At 46.4% G+C, this 18,203-nt stretch overlaps 1 protein-coding gene across 6 annotated transcripts in view; it reads right to left on the bottom strand.

Annotated features, from left to right (window-relative positions):
• Positions 1-563: 563 nt before the first annotated feature.
• The window catches only part of SERTAD2 (SERTA domain containing 2), a 79,471-nt gene continuing 61,831 nt past the window's right edge, over positions 564-18,203 (bottom strand). For all 6 annotated transcript variants that reach the window (XM_039718787.1, XM_039718790.1, XM_039718788.1 and 3 more), the window contains one exon: positions 564-6,011. In XM_039718787.1, coding sequence (XP_039574721.1) covers positions 5,063-6,007 — 945 coding nt within the window. In that variant the 5' untranslated portion in view covers positions 6,008-6,011 and the 3' untranslated portion in view covers positions 564-5,062. The remainder of the gene's footprint in view (positions 6,012-18,203) is intronic.

Genomic DNA, 18,203 nt, shown 5'->3' on the forward strand with positions numbered 1-18,203 from the left:
GAGCAGGCGGGCTCCCGCGGCTGTGGGAGGCCGGCGAGGGGTGACTCATGGGCTGAGCAGCGCAGCGGGGCCAGCCCGGGGCGCTCCGGGGCTGCAGGCGCTGATGGAGCCAAAGGCAGGGGCGAGATCTGCTCCTGGTCGGCCCTGAAAGCAAACACCAGGCACCCGGAGCAGGGCGGAGGGGAGCAGGGCACTGATAAACGAAGCGGAGGATTAAGGTGTCAGATGTTTCCTGCCGGGATTTGGCGGCCTGAAGGACGGGGCACAGCGGGCAGGTCCCGCTCCGGGCCAGCCTGGCCGCTCCCGGGAATGCTCGAGCATCCCTGGGCACACAGGAACGGCCACCACGGGCACCTCTCTGTGCCGGGGCGGACAAAAGCCTCACGGCAGGGACAGGCCTCGCACAAGGCGAGGATTCTCTTGTTCTGCCAGGCGGAGCGGGGTCAGACCGGGCTGTCCCTCCCCTGCCCCTCGCCACCTCCCACCCGTCCTCCTGCAGCCCTCATGGGGTCCTGTCCTCCCCTGCCCGCCCTCTTTCGTGGAGGGAAAGAACAAAGCCAGAATTTATTTTAATTGTTTATTGTATAATATAAAACTACAAAAGTAAGACTGCTCATTTCCATGTACATTTGTCCAATTGTTTTTTTGATTACAGCCCATACCTACATGTGAATACAGTAATCTGGTTTCAGATGTCTGTAATATTGCATAGAAAAGGCACAGCTCTAAGGTCTGTGGGAGGGGAAGGGGAAATACAGCCTTTTTTCTTTTTTTTTTTCCTTTTTTTCTTTTTTTTTTTTAATTTTTTTTTTACAATAACAAGCCCTGTTCAAACAACCATGCACTGAACATGTCACACTATTTACACCTTTTCCAGAATCTTGGCCTTTGCAGGCACTAGTATGGAATACGCTCAGAACTAGATAGGAGTTGAGGTTGGGATTTTATCTGCAATTTGTGTTTTTAAAGAGGTTCCAGAACTTGCATTAGGCTTATTTTCAGAAAAAGAAAAAAGTGCTTAAAAATAACTAATTTATTTTAAAATGTTCAGTCTCATTAATTAATAGAATATTGAAAGCAACTTGCACAGAAGCAGGATACTGAAGCCTGATTGGGGGGTTGGGGGAGGAAAAAAAGAACAAAACCAAACCAAAAGAAACCCTGTAACAAGAACAAAAACTTCAAAACATGCCAGAACGAATTAAGCCGTTTGTCAAACAGGACCCATTGCTGTATACTCAATTTAATAGTAATAACGTGTAAACTTTGGATTCGAAATTACCAGTTTCTGAGTTATCCGTTTTAAATAACCCAGGCTCTTACCACACGGCGTTGAGGAAAATCCGAATTACCTTGTACAAGGTCCGAGTTTCTCCCGACAGCCACTGCTCCAGGCGTTGCTCTCCCTCCGGCCGGCTGCAGGCGGACAGACGGCTGCAGGCGGACAGACGGCGCTGGAAGCCGCTCTCTCCAACAGGGATGCTCCACTTCCTTGGCTCCCGGGGCTCCGGAGCCCCGGGCCGGGCTGGTGGGACGCAGAGCCAGCTCTGGGCTCCAGGCAAGGACGTGGCTCTGGCACAACTCCCGGGGCCGCAGGAACATCCTGCCCCCTTCTACGGGCGTCCGGCCCCAGGGAATTCTGCTGGGCCTCCCATGCGTGTTTAAAAAATAAGGGACAAAATCATCTTTTCTAAACCTTTCCCAGGCCAGCATGATGGAGATGACTGCATTTGCTCCTGCCTCCAGCGGCAGATTCCAGCAGCGTGCCAAGGGAGGTCCGTCTCAAGCTGCCAGTGGGGGGTAGGAGCCTGACTAGAACTAATTTTGAACATAACCCTGTCCCTCCTTCATACCTTTTTTTGCATATTTCAAACAACCAGACCCATATTAGAAAAAGAGTGTAGGGAAAAAAATAATCCTGTGATCCATGCATATCCTGACTGGAACTCAATTAATTCTTTCTGAATCTGGCTCCCATACCCTTTTTCATACAGCTTTACATTCCTACAAGAGGATACATTCCTACCATACATTCTGTACATGTTACAATCCAGATGTTGTTAGCTTCACAATAAAATAAATATATTTACAGAAGAAAAAAAAAGAATAAATAATTTAAGAAAAAAAAATCACTTCAAATCCAAAGCCCTCTTATTCTGCTCCCATCTTGTCACTTCATTGCACGTTAATGTCAATCTCCATCCCTGGTGTAGGTGTCAGAGAAATTCCATGCTTGGCTGCTGTTGGGACCACAGCACAGGCCCAGCTAGAGACAGTGAGTGACTGTGCAGGGGGAAAGCCACAGCTCAGCCCTTCCAGCCCAGGCCTGCACCAGCCTTCCCAACCTTCTGCTGAGCCCCACAAATCAAGTAGGTTTTGTCCTGTGGGATTCCTGCAGGGATTGTGCCCCAGGACGTGAGCTTCAGCACCAAGGAGCCACAGATACTGCCCAAGTGGCAGACTGGATTTAGAGCTCGGCTCCTGCCCACTGGGTACAAAAACTTCACTTCAGCTGACTCCCCTTAACAGCACAGGTCTCTGAGAAGGGCACTGAGGGGAGCTTTTGCCTAGCAGGTGGTATTTATGCAGGTGTAAATACTTAAGTAATCCCAAAAACCAGCTGGCTCCAGTGTCCTGCAAATCAGTTTCTAACCATGGTAAGGGGCAAGCACCTACCAGGTTGCTGTGTGAGCCTGGTGCTGTTCCAGGTTTGTGTTGCCAGGCACTCGAGGTGCAGGGACAGCAAGGCCATGGGTTCTCCTGCAAGGGCTGAGAATTGCTGTGGAACAAGGGCTGGGTGGAGCTGGAGCTGTCCCATCCTTCCCTTCCCCTGGTCCCTAAAGCTACACTTGGTCAATGGTTCTCCCTCTGAGGCAGTAACTTCCTTTCTCTTTAGTGTGTGTAGTGACTGCAAATCCATCAGCACCCCAGTGCTTCGGAGTTCAGCTCGGGAAAAAGAAGAAAGCAAACCCACGCCCCCGGGCCAGTGCCCCCCTCCTCCCCCAGCCCTGTCTCTCCCTGACAGATGAACTGGGAGCCAAAGCGCCTTTCGCAGCTGTACATGATGCATTTCATTTCCATTAGGAGTTCCTTCATTGCAAAAGTGTATTTGCTCTCATCCCGTGTCTGTGTGCATATCTACGTTACATCTATCTATATACTAATAAATATATATGGCCTGGTTTAAAGTGCCAATTTATAAAAAGCCGCCTCCTCAAAAGGCAGGCAAGACCCAATTTCATCCATGACAAGAAGGGAGCAGAATTGACTGAATATTGCCAAATGACGTAAAACATAATTTAAAATTTCTTAAATAAATACAAAAGTTATTCCTAAAGAAGCCATAGGCATGTCAACAATATAGGTTGTAACCGGCACTCGACAACTAAAGTACCATTGGAAAACTAAAATGCCATAGCAACTTCAGCAATAGGCATGATACATTGCAAACATTTTTTTCTTTTTAAATTAAATGTACACCACAACGAACTTAGGAAAAAAAAAAAAAAGCCATTGGTGCAGTAAGAAGACTTCTCAGGTGTTATGGGGGAGGGGACCATGCATAGAAAGCTGTGTCTGTATATTCCTTGTAAAACGGGTCTATAAAGTGTAAAGCAGGTAACACAGTTGATACAAGAACCCAACTCTATAGGAGATGCCAAGTGATGTCACACGACTGGCTCCAGTTTCGACAGCAATGGATATTAAAGCAAGTCCATCCAGTGCAGGTACGAGATGAGCTTCACTGCAGTAATACTGAAGCTGCCTTTTTCAGCACTTAGCACAGTGAGGTGGGAGAGGGGAGGAGAAATGCTCCAAGAAAGGGCGAGCGGGCGCTCCCAGCCCCGCTCTCCGCCCGTCAGTCAGGGAGATGCCACGGGAGGCTGGCTCTGGGGGCTCCGGGCACGGCTCCCCCGCACCATCCCCAGGAGCTCCGGCCGAGGAGGTGCCGATCTCCGCCGGGGTAAGGCTCCACGGCAGGCGGGATGGGGGCCCGGCGAGGCGGGCGGGCTCGGGGACAGCGCTCAGACCTCCGGCGGTGAAGTTCCACAACTGTTTCCTGCCAACTGCTTCACATACGTGTTGGAAAAGGACATGGCTCTAAGTTTCAGGAATCACAGTAGTGCGCAGTGGGTACAGCAGGGAGCAAACACTTGTGAAACTCCGGCAGAAGCAGCTCCCAGCCCTTTCTTAAAGCACTTTTTTTTTTGTTTGTTTGTTTGCATTCAGGGAAACCGACTGCAGGCTTATTTGATCCAATTTTCTCTTTGCACCATACACATATAAAACATTACAACTCTGTATAAAAGTACAAGTGGTTCTTGTACATCTGAATTATGCAGGAACTATGTGAGCAAATCCTATCAAAATAGCTATTTTTTTGTGTGTATAAACAGCATTTGTTTTTAGAAAAAACAATACCATAAACTGCAGAATCTGTACAAAAATATAAAATAAATTTGGGCAGCAGTTTCTAAACAGCCATGTAAATGCAACACTTAAAGAGGAGCAGGTTAATGCCTCCAAAAGGCTGAATTGCTAAAGTCAACCTATACAGGGCTAAAATGGTATTGAGATTATCTAAATAATAAAATTTTTTACCTCTTGCAATAAAACTTATAGAAAAAATAGACAAGTATGCACATGCAATTTACAGCTTTCCCCAACATAATCCTTGTGCTTAGCTTTTACCTTTTTTTTTCCTTTTTTTCTTTTTTTTTTTTTCTTTTTTGTAATAACATAACATTGTCTACAATACATATTCTCTCCTATACCAGGATATTCGGTCTTCCTTGAGGAACCACTTTAAAAAAAATACATTAGAAGTGGTCATACATGGATGAAGGCACTCCAACTCTGCTCGAAGCAAAAACTAGTGTGATCCTTTTCTTTTCAAAAAAGGCAAGCAAGGATGCATGCACAGTGCTGTGAATTGGGGCTGGGAGGGACTATGGAAATACTACCAAGTGTATATACTGGTACTTCAAATTAAAAAAAAAAATAAAATGAAAGAAAATTTAAAAAATAAAACAAAACAAAAGTTGCTATATTTCTAATATTTTTAAGACCCAACAAGCACCTCCATGATGTGATCCAGTTCTGTGAGATCCATTTTGAAAGGCTGATTTGGAGTTACTGGTTGACTGCTGTAGGGAGCGAGAGTTTTTAGGAGCTCATCTGCTGAGACGGGAGCCATTTTTGAGGCAGCCCCCGTGGCAGACGTGCAGGGGTCAAAATCATACATGGACGTATCAATGTCAGCGAACAGAATGTCATCCAGGGTCAAGTCTGTGAGGAAACCTGTGGAAGCTGTTATCTCAAAGTTGCCAGGCAGGGGGTCCATGAGTTTGGGTTCAGCCGTTCTGCTCTCCGGGAGGCCCTCGGGCTTGTGGATGTTGGACTCGCTGGGCTGGGCTTTCGAGTCGTCGGCTGCTGCTTCAGCTGCTACTGCCTCTGCGGAGGTAGGTGCTGGACAAAGCTCCTCGATCTCGTCCAAGGCTGAGGAGAAGCTGTCCTTTACTGGTTGGAGAGCAGGAGGTGGTGGCTTCGTCGGGCCGTCGTGCTGGACAGCCGGGGAAGTGCAAAACGTGTCGTCCTCGAGCAAAGAGGCCGGGGTGAGGCAGGACTCCAGGGGCATAGTGCTTACCAGGTCGGCGGGGAGCAGGGGCGGCGAGGCCAGGTGGCTGAACGCCGGCTGCGCCTCGCGGAAGTTGTCGCTGAGAGGGTCGGCAGGCTGCGAAGCGGCCACAAACATGGGCCTCAAGCTGCCTTCTTGTTTGAGTTCTTCCTGGATTCGCCTCAACATGTTGTTAATTAAAACTGTCTTTTGCAAGCTTGGCTCGGTTAATGGCCTGTGGTTATAAAGTTTCATAAGGGAAATGTTGAAGATAGTCTGACGCTGTAAGGTGTAAGACACCTTAGAGGGACCGTCAGTGGGAGACACCACTTTGCCTTCCAGCCCATCTTCATGCTCGTCAAACTTCCGCTTTCCTCCTTTCCCCAACATATATCTGCAAGGGAAGAGAGGAGACTGATGAAGGCAGCAAGGCAGGTGCACATCTGTCCCCATCAGTAACTCGGCCTCGGCCCACAGCAGTGTGACGAGCAAGCAGCAGCCACCCCAACACAGGCTCTGCTCCATCCATGTTTAGGCATGGCTGTGCTGGTAAATTCCAATCAGGAATTCAGACAGCATCTATAATACTCCAGACCTGGCATGCCTGGCAGCAAATTTCCTCTTCCTTCCATTAAGCAAATACCTGTGCACAGAAGCACAAGCCACAGGCACTGTACTGAACATTTCCTCACATTCCCTGACTGAGGCAGTGCTATGCCTGGGAATACAAATGTAAAGCACCAAAGTTCTCACAATGAATTTCCTCTTTTTATTCAAAAGTGTGTTCACGGGGAAAGGGAAGTGAGGCTCAAGCAATTGTGTGTTGAGTGAAACTTTCCCAGTGAGGTTGGGAGACCAGCCCTTTGGTACACCAGGATATACACATATGGGTTTATTTAGCTGATCACCTGAAATACCAGAGCAGGAAATGCAGTGATTGTACTCAGAATTAGATAAATTACAGATGAAGAAGAAGATCTGTCAAGTCTTTTAGTCTAATCCCCAAGACCACTCTCTGCACTGCGCTCTGCTGCTGGTCAGATGGCAGATTTTGAAGGAAACAAAGGGGATTTCAGCAAACTTGCCCCGCATTATAAATAATTTCTGAGCTAAGATTAAGTAGAGCAGTTCAGTCCCCAGTGCCATCTCCTCCAGGATGTTTCAGAGCGCCTGGAAATGCTCCTCTACACAGCACAGTCCCAACCTCATTTTGTCATCATTATTTTTGTGACACCAAGATCCCCCCAAACGCAGAGGAATGAAGGAGTTGCTGTGCTGTGACAGTAGCATGACCTAACATTATGCTCTCTCATTTTCTCAGGTGGAGTGGTGAGGTGCTGGAGCTCTAACCCACTCACTCTTTTAATATGATCACAAGGAGCTTGCTGTTCATTCCTGTATCCTTCCCTCTGTTTAACAAATTCTTCTGGCATGAAGAAGTCTGCCTTGTTTAAAGAGAAAAAACCAAACAACAACAACCACTAAAAAAACCCTCAAAAAAGTGGAAGAGGCTTTGTAGCCACAGGTATCCAGAGAGCAGTTGCAATGGCCATATAGATTTTTACCCCAGACCTGACCCTTCTCACATTATGCAGCTATCATCGGGGAGACAAAATTTGCCTTCCTTATTTGAGTACAATTCCCAACCCACCCAGCGGGATTAGTGACTACAAAACAACTGCACTAGGCAGGGCTAACATAGTTTGATGGTCACACACCAGTTCAGCAGAAAGACAACATAGTTAAACATCACCAAAAATGACTGACAAACATTTAAGAGCCGAGAGATCCTTGGAAAGCAGAAGAGGGGGCTAAAGAAGTCAGGGTTTCAGTGCTAAAAGGGCTTCAGAAAGCATTTGCTGGGTGGTAAATCGAAAACCAGATCGGGTGAAGCCAGCCTCTTCTGGTTAAAAATAAGTCCCAAATCCAGATAATTTTCTAGCATATTATGCAATTATAAAAAGAAAGGCGGGGGGAGGGAGCAGGCTGAGCAGAGCTGAGGAACAGGTAGGCTGCCATCCAAGCTCCTTGGCCAGCTCCCAGCAATTCCTGAGCCTGGAATCTCGGGTGAACAAAACCTCTGAAATTTAGCACTACTGCCGAAGTCTGGCTTTTCTCTGCTCCCTAGTGTCACTTCCATGGACTACTCTGGAGCTGTTCACATGGGTTTGGGGTGCGAGCGGGGGGCTGTGCTATTCCAGTGTTCACAGCAGACACGCTTCCTTTCACTTCAGACAGACAAGAGCAAGAAAGGGAGGGTTGGGCTAGCAAGAATTAAAAACCCTGCCCAATTCCAGCACGTTTTTAAAGCAGCAAGGGGTTAGGAGGAGATGAGCAGCTTTCCATCCCTTCCTGCTATCTCCTCCCCCTGAAAAAAGACAGACTCTGACCTAAAGACATACCAGTGCTCCTTCCACAATGCTCTATTTAAAGAAGACATTTTTAAATGGCTTGGGGACTAGAAGAGTTTGAAGTTTGTCAGCCTCTGCCAGGAATGTATAAAAACATTCTCTGCACAAAGCAAACCTTTTCCCCCATGATAAAGAAAACAGCCCAGGCTCCGTTCCCCGTGCTCAGTTATTCATCATTGCCAGTTGACGCTGCCAAGCATTTCCAACCGAGCCCATTTCCACCCAAGACTGAGGTGCTGATCAGTAAAAACTGTGGGATCATCACTGAGTAAATACTACGATAACCTCACTACGTCATTTTCCAGGAAGCTCAGAGATAGTTCAAGATTTCCTGTATGTGTGACTGTCAAGCTTTCACATCTCACTCGATCTTCACATAGCTTGATTCAGAGCTTGCCCTTTTAAAAGATTAAATAGATCAGGCAACTCCCAGTCTCACCTACTAGCTTTTCAGCACAGCTTTCAGTTTCCTTTTTCCCCACTAATACTCTCTGAAGAGGGTTTAACCCCTAAAGCACCAAAGCAGGATGTCAGCCTAAGCATGGAGGCTTTATTCCACCAAGGAGAGGGCTCAAACAAGCACTGCTAGACTCTCGGCTTTATAAAGTTTTATTTTATCCCCTTCTCCTCTGGCGTGCCAATGGGAATTGTAAAGAATATTTTCCTCCAGTTTCCATAAATCACTTCATTCATGCCAAGTGAAGCAAGGAGGTGATATCTTTTTAGACCAACTGATAGAGTTGGTAAAATCAGACATGCTTGGGGGCTTGCAAGTCTTTCTCTGGCTCTTCAAAAAGGAATTTCATAGTTTCTGACCATCGAAGCTTAAGACAATGTTCCCTGCTTTTTCCTTACAGTTCAAACCATCTCTTCCCTCCTTCAACCAAGCTGTTTCATGCCTGCATTAAAGGGATCAATGTTGTATGTCTTAAGATAGAGAATAACATTAAAAAAAAAAAAGATACCAACATTTGATCTCAATCAATTCCGTTCATCTCAAAAACTTTGCTTCTAGCCTTTCCAGCAAAACCTCCTGCTGGGAAAACGAAAATGCCAAACTTAAAAGATCAGCTTGACCAAAGATCAGTACAAAACGAGACAAACCCGCACCACTCCAGGTGTCAAGAGAGCTGTCCAACCAAGCCACACAGCTGTGACAAGGGCAGCCAGACAACACCAACCCATCCAAATGTAGCACTGCACAGGCAGAAATGAAGGGCAATGTTCACAGAAGGTCTTTCATGCATCTATTTTGGCTGAGCAGCAACCTCAGCCAGACGTATTTCTGCTGCACTTTCACCCGTTTTGAGGCCGGGTGTTAAGAGTTGAGACTGGACGTCACTTTGTTGTTGTTGTTGCTGTTGTAATAAAGGGTGTTTCAGGGTTTTGGTCTGCAAGTGAGTTTTCAATGTTTCCTAGGTATGTGGAACCAGAAAACTGAAGAAAGACAATGGAAAAGCTGCATCTTTCTGGGGACTGAGGCAGGGGGAGTTACTTGGAGATCTTCCCCAGTATTATCTACCAGTTGGCTCCAGCTCTGGAAGACCCAGAACCAAAAGCTAGACCGTTGTTGCTGACAAAGATTCTACTTGCCTTTTTGCCCATTTAGGGCGATTGCACGCGCCTCAGCGCCAGAGAAACCCTAGCATTGTTGGGAGTTGTCTTTTCTTAATTGAAGAACAAAAGTAGTATATTTTCTTTTCCTCATTTGCGTGTCATTTAGCTTCCTTTTATTGGCTCTGCATGCTCTTCAGACAGAGCTGGAAAAAAATGCAGTTGGGGCTCAGTAGAAGAGATAATCAGCCTGGAGCGGATGGCTCTCCGGAGCCAACCCTCATGGATGAAAGGAGAAGAGCTTGTGCAATGCCCATGTCTCTGAGCCCACTTAGTGACGAATCCTCCGCTCTCCGGAGGACAGAGGTCTGTGTAGGTTGTGAGAAGAGCACTGCGTTTACTGACTGTGCTTCGGACACTTCGACACCACCAGACTATTTCTGAAGTCTTTAATAATCAGCACTTTGGCATAGAAAAGCACCAGAGATGTAAAAACTGAGAGGAAAAGTGATTTTGCTCACCTGGTAACAAAAAATAACCTGTAATTTTAATTCCCAACGACTTTTAACAATTAAGTTTAAAATACCTCTCAAGACTGAGAGCTCATCTTGGAAATCAAGTCTGCAATCCAGTAGGCCCTCTCTGCTCATCGAGACAGACAGGAAGGAGAAAAAAGAAAAAAATAAGGAGGAACTGAACATCAAGAGGAACAGCGGAAAAGGGTTTTTAAGAAGTCACATTTCCACTCATAGGTTTATGTCACCCCCTCAGTCAGTCTAGAGGATGAACAGCTTATTATAAATTATAAATAATTAGCTTATTAGAGTTGAGATTACTTTTAGAACAAACACCATGTTGCTCAGAAAGTAAAAGCATCAAAATCCCAGAGTCCACAGGCAACCATTCCCCTCCAGGCATCTGAACACTGAAACACAGGTGTGAACCACAGGGGCTTGTGTGAGGAGAGGAGTTTAAAGCAGACCAGTTACTTTCTGAAGTCTTAGGCAATTAAAACCACAGGGGGGTAAAAAATGAGAGAGGAAGGCAACTTGGGGGAATTAAAATAAAATGCTACTTCACATGTGTGCATGGAAAAAGCCAACAAAATCCCACAACACAAAAGCTCCCCAAAAGAGCCCTCAAAGTGAAATGACAGCACCGAATTTGTACACTTCATTCCCCTAAGTTCACAAACCTCACATGTAAGTGACCCTCACCATCTTCTCTCAAAGAACTTATCCAGTGAGTTATGGAAGTGCTTTCTGTGTCACTTCTGGCACATGAAATACAATTTTCCTCTTCTCCATGCTTCACTCCTCATCCTTGAGGGGTCCATTGGTTGTATCCTGGCCCAATGGTAGTCAGGGGGTGTTTTGTTACTGACTTCAGCAGAATGAGCATTTGGCACAGATAGCTGCAGGACCAAAATAAAAATACCTTTTATGCCAATTGGGTTCAACTGGCAAGACAAGGGCCAGATCCTCTGAGCTGAGAGAGGCAGGTTGAGCTCCTTGAGGTATTTCAGTGCTGCTGGACCCAGCCTGAGGGACCACCTGAACATATAACCAGTCTCCACAAGTTCAAAGTATCTGTCCCCTAGAGCTAGGGAGGCAAACCAGGAAACTTCTCTCTCCCTGTCCCTGTTTCCACATCCCCAAGGCCACAGCAGAGAGAGAGAATGGACACATCTGTAGAAACCCCTTGGGGCAGGGCCATGGGCTCACCCACTACAGAAGGATGCTCCTTGGCCTGCAGGATCCCAGCAAAGCACAGCAAACCTGCCCCAGCAGGTGAGAGCGCAGACATCTGAGAGCACTGGCACCCTCCTCCATCCAAAGTTACAAAGGAAAAGCAGAGGGCAAGGCCAGTGTAAACCTGGCAGGCTCTCCCAGCCTCACTGAAAACAAGGGGGAAAGCTGAACAGCCCAGGTGCGGAGGTTTGACTCCAGGGCAGGAGCAAATAAGCAACACGGACTTTCACAGGCAACAGGCAGAGCTGGGTGGAAATGGCCCCTCCTTGGGGATTTCATCTGCTGACAGCGGAGTGTTTAAAGCCTGGCACGGCAGCATCCCCGGAGCCGGGACAGCCTGTTCCATGCAGAGCTGCACGGCCGCGCTGCCTGCGCTGTGCTGCAGCTGGCCTGCAGGGTGTGAGCCGACCAGTCCGGATGGGGGCGGGGAGGGGGGACTGTGCTTTAATTTTTTTATTTTTTTTTTTCCCCCACAAGGCTGCTTTCTCGGGATCTGATGCACTTTTTACATGTTGGAGTGCATGCATCCAAGCTGCCTGGCTAAAGAGGACTCCTGACAACGCTGCCTGGTAAGAATTGTGTCTCATGCCACATGTGAGACAGGAAACAAATCCCACAACGCCCGAAGAGAGGTAGAGGGAATGCAGCTGTGCAGGGGTTTCTGTCCTCCCCAGCCCCAGTGCTCAGATATTCCGTATTTACAAGGTTTGTTTTCCCTGACACATTTTACATTAATTCTGGCTGCCCTTTTAATTTTTTTTTTTTAACTGAGTGAGGTTTAATAAGCACTTACAAAACTCTCCTTTAGAGTATATAAAAAAATTGGCCTCCTGGGCAGCTCTCTGCTTCCAGAGAGTACAGGGGATTGTTTTTATGTTTGCAAGCCTTCACTGCAAGGCTGTCAGTGCCAGCAGTAACTCTAAGTGGCAGGTATTTCTCACACTTATTTTACAGGGACCTAACTCTTCCCCATCTCCTGTGGTAGATGGGTAAACCTCAGCTCTTCCAGAAGAAACAGAGAAGCAAGTAAAGCTCCTCAGCACCCCACTCCTGCATTTAGCAAGAAAGGCAGCTTCTCCCTCCCTACAGAAACACAGCCTTAGCCCCCTGCTTTAGGCACTTCACACAGACTGAAGACTGAGCAAGGAGCAGCTAGCAAGCTGAGTGACAGGGGTCTTCTCTCCAGTTAAAATCAAAATAAGAAGGAAAACCATAGTGGGTGACTGTCAGAGGCTATTCTAAGTAGAACTTCAATAGGGGCTGTGTAAGGAAACCTCTGGCAAACAGGAGACAACAGAGGAAGCTCAGACTCTCATTTGAGAAGCATCTGAAGTCGTGCAGGTCTCACGGGGTTTGCCTTTGATACTCAGAGCCTGGAGTCCCCAGGTCCCCGAAGGAGTGTCCATGTTAATCAGAAAGTAAGGTGAAGCCTTCCCTAGCAAATAAGCAATGCAATTATAAAGCCAGTCAATAGTGTAACGCCAGCCAACGTGTTCCAGCGATATTTTGAAACTGTAATCTGATCCTACTGTTTCCATCCTCGTGCCTTGCCTGCTCTCCCTTGTTGCATACTGTACTATTTGAGGCCCAGAGGGCAAAGCAAGCTCTTGCTGTTTGTTCATGATCAGAAACTGCATTTGGAGCGAGAGCTCAGTGTGCACCGCCCACACCACTTTCTTGAGAGTTTCTTAAACTTGCAGCCCGCCGAAGCCCTGCTAGAAGGATCTCTGCAAAACAACCAAAAACACGAACTCCACTTCTGCCTTCAGTTTGCAGCTCCTTTTCACCACGCTAAAAAAAGGCAAAGCCGCAGTCTAAGGCAATTTCTGACTCTGCAGTGTGTTAAGCCTTGCAGGAAACATATGCTTCTATTAAATTGGAAACAGTTTCTAATGCTGTCAGTTTGCTAAATGTAACATGTTCCCCTGGAAGAAGTGGAGCAGTTTTAATGTTTTTGACTAACTGCACACATCCAACCAGAGTGTGTCTGATAAAGCTGGAATGGGCTCCAATAAATATAGCTTAGAATAAATTACTGCCTCATTAAGTAATTGTTTGGAAAAAGGACAGCAGGTTTTCTAGATTATAGCCAGTTATTAAGGGTGTTTATAATATTAGGAATTCTATCAGGGTAGCAGAAGTTAATGCAAGTTTAAATCAGAGGAGCACTTGTTAGCTTGTTAAAGCATTAAAGACTGCCCTGGCAGAACCAGAAGGTGGACAAGACCGCACAGGTTCTGAGCATGGAAAGCCAGCAAGGCACACTGCAAACCACTGTGAGGCTGAAGGCAAGAGCAAAAGCCCTGTGCAACTCTGACAACTCCTTTTCAGTGCAAAGCAAGAGGGAGAATATACCAGGGTAACACACCAGGGTTGGAAAACATTTATTTGAAATTCACATACAGGCAGGCAGTAGTCTTTACTGGAAAAAAGCAGAACAGGTTTGGACTGCCCAGCAGAAACTAATTTCTGTCTCAAAGATTTCAAAGCCAAAATGTCAATCCTCACATGTTCTGCTTCAGACAGGACTTCCCATGTGCTTCCTTATAAAACAGTGCCCAGAAGATGCAAACAAGCCCCCAGCCTGCCCTTTTTTGGTCTCGTCCTTAACTGGAAGCTTTTGGAATCACACTGTCCATGACTGCCAACCCTGCCACAGCCCTGGTGCAGACATGGCCCCGCTGACCACCAACCACCTGCTCTGAGCCAGACCAGGGTGGAGCTGTCCCCCCTTCCCACTGCCAGGAGATGCTTTGTTAGGGCTACCTACTGAGGGGAGAGAGATTTTCCAGAAGATGTCAGAGCTGCCCTTATCTCAGGTCGCCTCTGTGCCAAATCTCCTTTACATCCTTTCCCAGGATGGCTGCACACAGCAGTGTCTGAGCCACCACCAGGAGCCTCCTCCCTGGGGTTCAGCTAACCTGGGCTCCGTGCTTCAAAGAGCCACCAAAAGGAGCCAGGCTGAGGCTGTTTTGAAATTTGGGTCTCCATGTGGCAGTGTTAAAGAAGCAGCCAGGCCTGCCAAGTGTGAATTCAGTTCTATTGTGCTGTGAACACATGGGCTCAAGCACTGTGCTGAAGGACCAGGAGCTGCTTTACACACCTGGGCATCAGCAGCAGGAAACCAGAGCTGCACTAAAGCAAACAGGCACAGCACTGGGCCAGATCCCTGACTTTACTACGTGATTAGCTGATTATTCAGCAGACTCTGCTTGTTGGCACCCAAAAAATATGCGAGGGCTTCTACACACAAGTCTCCTTGGGATCAGCCCAGAAGCTCTTCCTGCTCCACACCACTGTTTCTTCCCACAAGTGCAGCACTCTGGGCCTCCTTGCATGGAAGCAGGAGGTGCCAGTCCCACAGGCAGGACCACGACACCATGAATTCCCGTGTCAGTGGGCAAGGAGCCATGCCGGAGCCGGTGCACGCAACTCCATGCTGGGAGAACCAGAGCCATCTCCTCAAGAGGTGGAGCAGCAGCAATTAAGATGGCTCTGTACTGCTCCAGGGCCCAATTCAGCCAAGACTGCTTTCCATTCCTTCCCACTGCAGAGCCAGCAGGCACTGGCACAGCTCAAGTGCTGTCTAAAAAGAGACACCTCGCCTGTAAATGAAATTCAAAACAATCATCTGAAAGACCTAGAACAGCCACCAGAAAGTGACACAGGCAGGGAAACACACACACACACACACAATCCCTTTTCACTGCTAAAATTACACGCCTGTAATGACAAGATGCTACTGGCCAGGCTCTGAGGGAGAATGATGAAATAGCCAGCCCGGCTGTGCATCCCTCCTCCCCTGCACTGGCGCACAGAACAATGGATTACGGCAGCCTTGTGTTGTATTGTACAAGACATCTCTATTGGCACGCACGTGTCACGGGCTGCCTTTTATTTTTAGTGTGCGCAGGGACTGAGCACTGCACGCCCATCTCCGCTGGACCTGTGCAATTCCTGCAAAGGTTAATGAGAATTGTGTGTGCACCCATGAGAGACGAGACCCCTCCGTGTATAATAAGGGAGTTTTTCTCACCTATGTATAATTACTTTGTTTGAATCCTATCGCAGCATCTTTTCCCCAAAGACACCTTGTTTTTCCCCCTTGTCACAGACCCTTAATAAACACATGGGGGGGCGGGGGGAACCCCCACACTACTGAAAGAACTGAATGGTTTGCCAAAAAGTAGGTTACTGCTCTGAAAACAGTGTTGAATAAATTATCACAGTCAAACTGAAAAGCAGCAAATGGCAGGAGGGAAGAAGAGGAGAAAGGGAAAAAAAATCCTCTGAAGAAATATATACTGCAAATGCACCATACAAATCCCAGCAATGACAAGTCATTTTAGTTTCTGGCCTGCAAATTTTATTTGCTAACCAGTTTTGCACTGCTGAGAGTTAGGAGAAAAGGTGTTTCCCTGGCATTTTTTAAAGTAGCTTAAACAGCATATGAGTTGTTTTCAACATTTTTGCTTAAATCAAATGAACACAACCCTGCAAACAAATACATTCTAAGAAAAAGAATCCACTCACCCTGCTTTTCTGAAAGAGGTGAAAAAGTTGTTGGACGTTTCTCCACCACCAGTGAACACAAAACAAATTTTTAAAACATAGTTAAAATTTGACACAAAAGTTTGCTCAGATGGTGTTAAATGATGTTGGACAAGATGCTAACTGCTGGCCTCTCAGTGCAGTGCACTACAGCTCTTGCATTTGTTGAAATACAACATGTGTTTCCATGTCCTGCAAAGGAGCCTTCTGAAAACTGACTGAAGGGAACTTCGGCCAACCTTGAACTATTCTCAACCTGTAATAGCTATGAGTTAGAGACAAAAGAGATTCCATTTTTCGTGGCACCTACTTGATTTCACAATAAAAAGTACTACACTGAAGTGATGTCCTTTAAAACAGCCACCATGGGACCCACATCTCTCTATGTGGAGCAATTTAAACATTTTCAAGAAAATAATTTAAACTTAGATGGAGGCACCCTTTTAACACTGTGTTTTGACAACATGTGTATTAAGTCTGTATTTTGAAGCATGTTTAGGACAGGTTAATTAACAGAAGGAAGCAACTTAACCACAAACTAAGATTTTGGAAATCGGGAGCGGAAAATACAGAACAGCTCAGGAAACGAAATGTCTGAAACTTTATTTCGTATTCAGTAAGGCACAACCCACTCACCTCACCCATGATAGTATTATACTGATTTTCCCCACAATTAAAGTCCTCATCTAAGCACACACACATCACGTGTGTGCCCCTGCCAGCAAGGGGAAGCAGAGCAGCAACAGGAAGCTTGACACTGTGTGTCACTCACAGAGAAAATATTCTCTCTCTTGTATTCATTCACAAGCTATTTGTGGAACACTTTAGTTAGGGAAGGAAAGTGGAAGGGTTGTTCAGAAGAGCCAATTTCACCAAGCAGATGAACAGGAGGGGGTAAGGGGGAGCCAAGTCCCAGCAGGGTAACCCAAGCAGGTTGTTAGACCCCTGGCACAGCCAGCATGGAAGTACCCTGGTCTAAATCCCTGTGACCACAGCACAGGCTCCTGAAGCCTAAGGCACTGCTCTGACAAAGGGCCAGGAGCAGGCACGAGCCCCGACCCGCAGCAAATCAGGCCATGCCAAAAGCGCTGAAATGGAGTGGCTTGTCTCACACAAGAGCAGTGAGAAAGCAAAAAGTAACCACCACTGTTCAAAAAAACCACTGTGGTTTGCACACAAACGCTAAGTCTCCTATCTTGATGAAATGTATATTTGAAAAATATGCAAATGATATGCATGCACGTGGACATGTACCTACTAAAGGCTTTTTGTGCCTGTAAAAACACATGAAAAGTAAAGTTTGCGGAGGCACCGGAAGATGATGATGATGTATTTCTGAATTAGGGTTTAAAACTTCATTTTGCAGCTACCTGAAGTTAAGACAAAGCTGCCTTTAGGCATCTCAAACTAGTCAGACCTGCTATAGCAGTTGCACAGTCTGCTTCAAATATGCCCTCCACGCTCCTTTCAACCTCCACCCCAACATATATCCGCATAGTTTACCTCCAGTCATGGGTGGTTCTTGCTACAGCACAGTTCACTCTACCTTACTGCCTGCCTGGCACGACAGGAGGGTTTTTTAAGACTGATGTTACAGGCTACTATAAGAAACTGTAGGAAAACAGCCAATAATTTGTCACATTTCCATTAAAGGTGAGTGTGATTCAAACAATACAAGGGTTTCTGGGGTGGGGTGGAAAATCTGGGATCAAGAAAAACAGTTTTAATTACTACATCTGAGGAAGTACTAGGGCAAGTTTAGATCTTTCCACCAATTCAGGACTCCTTGAAAAAGGGAACTTCTTTTTTTCTGCTACTTCCATATACTACCCAGTTTTCAAACTGACATTAAAAGAAAACAACCCATGTTTGAACTCTTCTCTCTGTAGTCTGTATCAAGAATTAAATTTTTATTCTAACTTCACTGAAAACAAACTGTTTACTTTGCTTTCACATCTTACTGGTGTGAAAGCAAAGTAAACAGGTTTTGGCTCCTAATAATTACACAGACTGAGATCATGTCATTCAATGCCACTTAAAACTCAATTCCAGTGTGATATTAAGGAGAAATTTGTGATATTAAGGATAAATTTAAAACCAATGGTACTCAAAACACTGATCATGTTAAACAGGTTGGGAACTTCAGACATTCTTTGGCAACACTCTGATTTTATGTACCAAGCTGAGGAGGGTACCAAACCTGGCCCCTCACTTGAAGAACAGTGATCTGACCTCACCTAACACGGGGCTCTGAACATGGTTTTAATTTCACTACAGCAGCCTGAACCCAGTGCCACTCTGATGTGGTGGTTGCTGTCT

The sequence above is a fragment of the Passer montanus genome, unplaced genomic scaffold (genome assembly GCF_014805655.1).
Source record: "Passer montanus isolate IOZ18808 unplaced genomic scaffold, ASM1480565v1 scaffold40, whole genome shotgun sequence".
Taxonomy (NCBI): domain Eukaryota; kingdom Metazoa; phylum Chordata; class Aves; order Passeriformes; family Passeridae; genus Passer; species Passer montanus.